Here is an 8,141-nt window from a genome sequence, read left to right as displayed (position 1 = left end):
CACTCATAGAGGGAGACTGTAGATTCTGGTCGTCTTGTTTTAAATTCTTCCCTCCATACCACCCACCAGCCTTCTGCCCTACCTGGGACAGTAGAACCATATCCCTTCCCAACCCGGACCAGCCGGCACCCTCCCCCGCCTCCCCTGGGCGGGGTGTTCGGCCCGGCCCGTTAGAAGTCTGGGTGACTCGTCTCTCTGGTCCCGGTTTGCTCAGCTGTCCCGTCTGCTCCGCCTCGCCAGGGTGGCGGTGCTGTAGCCCGGTGCGGGGCTTAACCCTCCGCTTCGCCTGTGTTTGCTTTCGCCAAGGGCCAGATTTACACATGCGCCTGGTTCCGGGTCCCCAGTGGGCACCCGCGTCACTTCGGATATTTGTGCTGGGGGTTACTGAGAGCCCAGCTCGTCCAGAGCTCTGCGGGATGTTGAGAACTCCACACTGCGCTGCCGTGATGAAGAGGTTTCTGTTTTAGAGTTCCAATGACGATGTAGTAGACATCACGCAGTCGGGTTTTGGGGATCAAATTACTGAATGAACGATTGATTCACTGCAGTATTTACTACCGGTCTCCGGTGTGCTCCGTTTTGTAACCAGCCGGTGTGTGGAGGTGTACCTCTGCTGACGGACGGAGGCACTGTTATAGCGTTCATATGGAGTAGTTATGACCTGCTTATAAGGCTTCACGACCATGTTCCTGCAGAACAACTCCGTGTCACCATCGGACAGTCTGCGGGCCAGCGAAAAGCACAGAGCTTCGTCGGACTACAGCCTGGACCCGAAAAAGCGCAAGATGGAAGAGAAGGACAACATGAGCAGATATGTACGTCTGGCACGTTCCTCACGTTCCTCACGGTCCATCTCATCCTCTTTATAGGTCACCTGCTAGATTTCTTCTTAACTTAATCTGGTGTCCCTTTATTCATGTGATTCTATCTATGCTTCCTGGCTACAGGACAGTGATGGTGACAAAAGTGATGACCTGGTGGTTGATGTATCCAATGAGGTACTTTAAGTGAATTATGTTCTTTAGTATACATTCATACTGATATGCTCCATGTGTATGGTCTCATTGTGGTCTCATTCTGAACAAGCTGATTCAAGCTGTCATGTACATCCGTGCTCTGCGCCCTTCCTGTCTGTCCCCAGGACCCGGCCACTCCGAGAGTCAGTCCTGCTCACTCCCCCCCCCGAGAATGGCCTGGACAAGGCCCGTGTGCTGAAGAAAGACGCCCCCAACAGCCCCGCCTCCGTGGCTTCGTCTGGGAGCACCCCATCCTCCAAGGCCAAGGACCACGCCCATGTAAGGAGTGAGAGTGAATGTTGGAGTGTGATGGGAGGGGAGGAGTGTAGAGGGGTGTCGGTCGGAGGGGAGGGGTTTAGAGAGATCTGTGAGGGAGGGGAGGGGTTTTGATGGGTGTGGGAGGGAGGGGGGGTTTAGAGGGGTGTTGGGGGAAGGGGAGGGGTTTAGAGGGGTGTGGAAGGGGAGGGGTTTTAGAGGAGAGTGTGAGGGAGGGGTGTGGGAGGGGTTTAGAGCGGTGTCGGAGGAAGGGGAGGGGTTTAGAGGGGAGTGGGGGGGAAGGGGAGGGGTTTAGAGGGGGTGTGGGAGGGGTTTAGAGGGTTGTCGGAGGAAGGGGAGGGGTTTAGAGGGGAGTGGGGGGGAAGGGGAGGGGTTTAGAGGGGAGTGTGGGGGGAAGGGGAGGGGTTTAGAGTGCTCCCTGCACTGTTTTTCCTCCCTCTTACTGTAATGGCAGTGGGATGAATGGCTGTCTGGTCAAGCACCAGCTAGAAGCTCATCACAGAGACATGACAACAGCTCGCTCTCCAGACACTGTTTCACTGCTCTTAAACTAGTCAGACTGAGGGAGCCAGAGAGGGAGGCAGAGATTAAAGAAGAGTACAGAGATGAAGCTCATCACTTCTCCTCCTCCTCCTCCTCTTTTTGGAGTGTGTGGGAGCTTTGGTACTGTTCCGGTCATAATGAGCTGTCAGGATTTGATCGGATTAGTGGGAGAGAGCTCTGTTATAGCCCTAGCATATCTCTCTCTCTCTCTCTCTCTCTCTCTCTCTCTCTCTCTCTCTCTCTCTCTCTCTCTCTCTCTCTCTCTCTCTCTCTCTCTCTCTCTCTCTCTCTCTCTCATATATAATTTTATATCTCCATCTCTCTCTGTCTTTGTCTCTCATTCTCTGTCAGCGTAGCAGGTTTCTCATTCTTTCTTCCCTCTTTGTCCAGAATGACAAGTCCTCCACCCCCCGGGCCTCAAGTCCAACACCCCGACACCACGCAACGATGCACCCACACCCGGCACCAGCACCACCCCTGGGCTCAGGCCCATCCAGGGCAAGACTCTCAGCATGGATGCCCTGGGTAAAGGCTGTGCGCGCGCACACACACGCACGCACGCACACACACAAAGTGTATTTATTAGTGGCACTCACCAATGGTTTTCTATGTCTCTTCCTGAACAGCTCCTGCCCTGCGGACCCCTCTGTCCTACGCAGCCCCGTTCGCAATGATGGGTCACCACCCGGAGATGAATGGCTCTCTGACCAGCCCTGGTGTCTACGGCCTCCACATGTCCCCACAGATGACCGCTGCTGCTGCGGCCGCCGCTGCTTACGGCCGCTCGCCCATGGTGAGGCTCCTCCCCCCCTCCTCCTCCTCCTCCTCCTCCTCCTCCTCCTCCACTCTCCTGCTGACAAGGAGGAGTTTTTGCATCACGGCCCGCCCGCCTGTCCTCTGCACGTGGAGGCGGGGCCGGCCGGATGTTCCGGAGCTTTCCGTGTGGGCACGAAAGGTTCCGGGCATAAATGCAGCGCCTGCATGTCTTAACAAGCCTCACCAAGAGAGGAGGGCACTGGAGATACCCGCTCTGGCTATGGCACGCCAGTGCTTTTCATGTTCATTGTTTCTTTTTTTCGCAGCCGGGATTTGACCCACATTCTCACATGCGGCCTCCTGGTCTCCCAGCCAGCCTAACGCCGATCTCAGGAGGCAAACCGTGAGTGCTTTTGCATGTGTTTTGGTTGTGCTTGTATGGGTCTTCCTTATCCTTGCTAAATCAGCACTGTTGGATCATGCTCTCACCATCCATCTCGCACCTTCATCACCCTAATACTGGAGTGAATGGCTTATCTAATATCTTGGGTGAATTGCTCCATCTTTGTTCTTTGCTCAACCTGTGTGTCCCCCCAGGGCCTACTCCTTCCACGTCAGTGCGGACGGCCAGATGCAGCCCGTTCCCTTCCCCCCAGATGCCCTGATTGGACCCGGTATCCCTCGCCACGCCCGCCAGATCAACACGCTGAGCCACGGCGAGGTGGTGTGCGCCGTCACCATCAGCAACCCCACCCGCCACGTCTACACGGGGGGCAAGGGCTGCGTGAAGATCTGGGACATCAGCCAGCCGGGCAGCAAGAGCCCCGTGTCCCAGCTGGACTGCCTGGTGAGGAAGGGGTGGACTGGGGCCTGGAGACTGGGCTGCAAACTGGGGACTGGTCAAGATGGCCAGTGAAGGACAGACACATGATGAACCTCACGTGCCAGCAGGACCCGTTTCGCTGCAGTTTGATTCATTCACATTCATCCATCCATCAATCAATTATCTCGTATTTGTTTGGATGTGCCGATATGGGGTGGGGGAATTCTTTGAGATGGATGAATAATAATTGTGATGCAGTCCTTCAGTTTAATTGACTATTATCCCCCTGTCATCCCCCTCGGCGGATGGAGCCTGGTGCTCTTTGGCGTGTTAAAGTCTCCAGTTTCTCCACAGCCATGATGGCGCAGTGTGGATTTGATGAGCTGTTCAGTGGCCATCATAAAGTGATTTAATTTGCCTGAAAGCCCCCAGTTATTGATCTGTCCCAGCGAGGGATTCAACCTCCCGTTGTTGATCTGAAAATGTGCCGCATCCTCTCTGGGCCTGAAACAGGAAACCTTTTAAAACAACCCCCCCCCTCTCAAGCTCCGCCCCCAGCTGCATGCGCTGTTCTGCAGGCTCTTATCAGTCTTCTTTCTGTCTCCATTAACCCTCATAATGGAGGCCCTTCGGGGAGGGGGGGACAGGAACCCGGGCAGCCGGCTCTCTGAGCCACACCAGTTCAGTCACACCTCCTCTGAAGCGGCGATTATAGTGGGGAGCAGAGGAGGGGATGTGGTACAATGGACTGGGAGGAGAAAATTATATTAAATTACAAGCCGTTGTCGGAAAATTTTAAAAAGAAACATTTCCTCAGGGTGCTCGAACAATTACTTCTTTGGAGACCAGCGTTTCTTTTTCTGTTTTCTGTTCGCACTGTTCTCATTCTCTCTCTCTCTGCCTTTTGTGTCTTTCAGAACAGGGATAATTACATCCGCTCGTGTAAGTTGCTTCCTGACGGGCGCACGCTGATCGTGGGTGGGGAGGCGAGCACCCTGACCATCTGGGACCTGGCCTCGCAGACACCCCGCATCAAGGCCGAGCTGACGTCGTCGGCGCCCGCCTGCTACGCCCTGGCCATCAGCCCTGACGCCAAGGTCTGCTTCTCCTGCTGCAGCGATGGCAACATCGCCGTCTGGGACCTCCACAACCAGACCCTCGTCAGGTGCGAACTAGTGCGACCGGGTCACCTCGATCGGCTGCAGTTTTGTATACTCGCGACCGAGTTTTTGGACGCAGACGCAAAAACGTGCTTTTGCTTTTCTCTGCTGGCCCTACAGGCAGTTTCAGGGCCACACGGATGGAGCCAGCTGCATAGACATCTCTCACGACGGCACCAAGCTGTGGACGGGGGGCCTGGACAACACGGTGCGGTCCTGGGACCTGCGGGAGGGCCGGCAGCTCCAGCAGCATGATTTCACCTCACAGGTAGGGTGGACACACACACACACAGCTATACACTTTTGGCGTAGCTGGTGTTTGGGGCGTTGGGATTAACTGCCCATCATGTCTTTGTGAAGATCTTCTCCCTAGGCTACTGCCCGACGGGGGAGTGGCTGGCCGTCGGCATGGAGAGCAGCAACGTGGAGGTGCTCCACCACACCAAGCCTGACAAGTACCAGCTCCACCTGCATGAGAGCTGCGTGCTATCACTCAAGTTCGCCTACTGCGGTAAGAACTTCCTGCTGTATCTCCAGAGCACTTTTACAGATTCTCTTTCGGAATTCACTTGTTTTGATCCATTTGATTGGGTGAAACGACCCGTTTGTTTTGCGCTGATGCTGTCACTTCCACCTGCATGCGTGCCGACACACACACACACACACACACACACACACACATGAGCATCTGAGCATGCTCGTATGTCCTCACCCACTACACTGTTCATTCTGTGGTGTGGGAGGACAGTGTGTGGGCTGTGCCTGGCTTCCACACACTGACGTGCTCTGTCTGTCTCCGCTGTAAAGGTAAATGGTTCGTGAGCACAGGGAAGGACAACCTGCTAAACGCCTGGAGGACACCCTACGGAGCCAGCATCTTCCAGGTACGGACATAAGCCCGGCCCACCAGGCCCGGTCGGGCAGTGATCGATGTGTTCTGTAGCTGCAGCCGTGCAGGCCAGGGAGCTCGTTTTGGTGCCTTCAACTTGCTGACAGGAGATATACAAGGAGGAGGAAGATGAGGGATGGGACCAGCTATGACTTGTAAGATGTGATGGCTGAGTCTCGCGTTTGGAATGCATCCTAAAATGACAGCAACCTGAAATTTCTCCTCCTCCAAAAAATGTGGTTCACAGAAATTCTAGCTAACCCAAGTTCTTCTGCTGAGATCTGGAGACCATTCCCTTAAGGTGCTAAGGATGATTATTATAACGTGGCGTTTCTCTTTCTCCCTACAGTCAAAGGAGTCTTCGTCTGTCCTGAGCTGTGACATTTCTGCTGATGACAAATACATTGTGACAGGATCTGGTGACAAGAAGGCCACCGTTTATGAAGTAATCTATTAGATTTAGGATTGATGGACTGCATCCAAAGACCTTGGACTGGACCTTCTCTTTGGGCTTCATTTGGAGTGGAATGGTGTCAAACGCAGACCTGTTCCCTCCTACCAATCCCAAGAACCCAAGAACAGTCTTTGGGGTTCACTTTGTCAACTTGTTTTTTTTTTTTTTTTTTTTTTTTTTTTTGACAATTTTTCCGCCTAAATGGAGGACACTATGGAGGATTCTGTTCCGGGCCTTTTGGACACGTGCTGGGCAGCATATGTGAGGACCTCTCGGACACTGCTGGAGACTTGAGGTTGTGCTGTTTCTGGGGTTTTTGATCTGCTTCCAAGGTCCTCTCCTTCTCTCTCCATCGCCCCTCCGGGTCGATTTCTTCCTGTCTGTTCTGACGAGACGTGAAGGACTCGCGATGTTACGTGAAGGACTCGCGATGTTACGTGAAGCGGCGCTTCATTTTTAGCTCTCGACTCCCTCGACGACTTTGTGAAAAGTGTAAATATGGAGTAATAAAACATTTTATAAATATATGATTATATGTATATATATATTTCCTTGTCCTGGTATACTTGTGATGGGTTTCTATGTCCTCATGTCCTCGATGCTTGGTATATGTAGATTAGGACCTACTTTTTTTAAAAGATGGATTTTTGTTTGTTTGTTTGTTTTTGATTTTTGTAAACACCTGTTTTGGGTTGCCCGGTGTCAGCCTGCTGGGGGGGAGGGGGGAGGGTAAAGGGTTTCTGAGGTCTCCGAGGTGATGTGTTCATTTAGGACATTTGGAGAAGCTTGGCTGGTGTTTGCAGGCAGCTGTTTGTTGGCTGTGGGTGTAAAACTTCTGGAGGACTATTGTGGACAGTAGTTCCATGGACGAACGCCAAACAGTGGCGAGTCTGCCAAGCACCAGAGTCCCCGGAGAGAGGCGGGGATATGTTTGTAAATTAAAACCAATATTAAACTTTGAGAGTTGACTAACTGTACTGTGTGTCTGTGGCCTTGACCCTATCTGCTGTCTTGTTGGTGTTGGAGACGGGATGCGAGGGTGGGGTATGGGGTGGTTAACGGAGCGGAGCCGGAAGACGACGGCACTCTGACTGGGCTGGAGCAGAACCAAACTGGGCTGGAACAGAACCACGGGACGTCCACTCGCTCTGACTGCTGGTCTTGTTGCTGTTGGATTATGATTTAACGAGATGGTCTGATGAGAAGAGTCCCCCCCTGGATTCAGCCTGTTGGGTTTTGGGCTGCTGATTAGCATAAGGATAGTAACTGTGGGAGTGAAATTACGATTGATTGAGAGTGGCGGTTTTGCCTTTTTTGGACCTGGTGGTGACGCGGTACACTGCATTCTTGGCATCGATGAGGCGGAAACGCAGACCTATGTCCTGAGGGACAGCTGGACCGAGCAGTCATCTTGAGGCACATCCGTTTGAGCCTCCATCAGAACCAGACCACTGGAGGTACCACCACCCTCACGAGTCCCCATCCTCCCTCCACCCTCACGTGTCCACAGTGGCTCTCGCTCCGTCTCCGGAGAGCCAGACGGTGTAGTGAACTGCTGGCTGTGAAAGTGCACATCTCTCTTAATGACCCAATAAACAGGTCTGATGAACGCTGCTTGCTGCTCTTGTGGTGAACGATTGGTGTCTCTTTTGCCCCCTGAAACTCCGTTTAATGCTCCTCAGTTAAATGCTATTAACAATATAGCTGTTGCTGCACTTCTGTGTGGGTTGTAGTTAAGGCCCAATTATTACACCTGTGATGTCATGATGGCACATTAATCACTTTTAATGTAGCTTTTAGCTTTAAAAACCAAAATAAATTGTAAAAAGAGGAGTCTATTATAAAAATAGCAAGTGCTTGGATTTATGAAATTGAGTAATGTAAGTATGTAAAGAGCAGTAAGAATAAAAATGGATCAGCAGTCAGGAGATGCCATGATGGGTCAGAACAGGCCTGGAAATGTAGAAAAACGGTTGATCAGTAAGTGGAGTTTAATTTGATAACAACCGGTAAGTTACGCTGATTGGGAAGCAAAGTCGTTTCTTCTTCGCCAGATATTTGTTTCAAAAATGTTTTTGAATATCTATAACCACAGTTATGCAAATCAGGATATATTTGCGTCTGGTTTCTCTGGTTCTGCTTCTCATATGGTACTTAAAAATACCGTACATTATGATTAACAGACACAGCTGTGCAGTTGCCTCAAGCAGGGGTCATTTATCTG

General features: G+C 52.1%; 1 protein-coding gene across 1 annotated transcript in view; it reads left to right on the top strand.

Moving 5' to 3' along the window:
- Positions 1-6,894, top strand: part of LOC143508197 (transducin-like enhancer protein 3-B) — a gene marked incomplete at its 5' end in the record, with an annotated part of 9,277 nt that extends 2,383 nt beyond the window's left edge. Inside the window, 14 exon segments of the mRNA XM_076996697.1 lie at positions 696-815; positions 948-998; positions 1,142-1,177; positions 1,179-1,295; positions 2,226-2,243; positions 2,246-2,360; positions 2,462-2,628; positions 2,918-2,994; positions 3,189-3,438; positions 4,332-4,579; positions 4,695-4,842; positions 4,935-5,085; positions 5,382-5,458; positions 5,813-6,894. Coding sequence (XP_076852812.1) covers positions 696-815; positions 948-998; positions 1,142-1,177; positions 1,179-1,295; positions 2,226-2,243; positions 2,246-2,360; positions 2,462-2,628; positions 2,918-2,994; positions 3,189-3,438; positions 4,332-4,579; positions 4,695-4,842; positions 4,935-5,085; positions 5,382-5,458; positions 5,813-5,920 — 1,683 coding nt within the window.
- Between the last annotated feature and the right edge of the window lie 1,247 nt (positions 6,895-8,141).

The sequence above is a fragment of the Brachyhypopomus gauderio genome, unplaced genomic scaffold (genome assembly GCF_052324685.1).
Source record: "Brachyhypopomus gauderio isolate BG-103 unplaced genomic scaffold, BGAUD_0.2 sc830, whole genome shotgun sequence".
NCBI lineage: Eukaryota > Metazoa > Chordata > Actinopteri > Gymnotiformes > Hypopomidae > Brachyhypopomus > Brachyhypopomus gauderio.
Note: the sequence above shows the minus strand (reverse complement) of the source record. Positions and strands in the feature narration are given on the sequence as shown.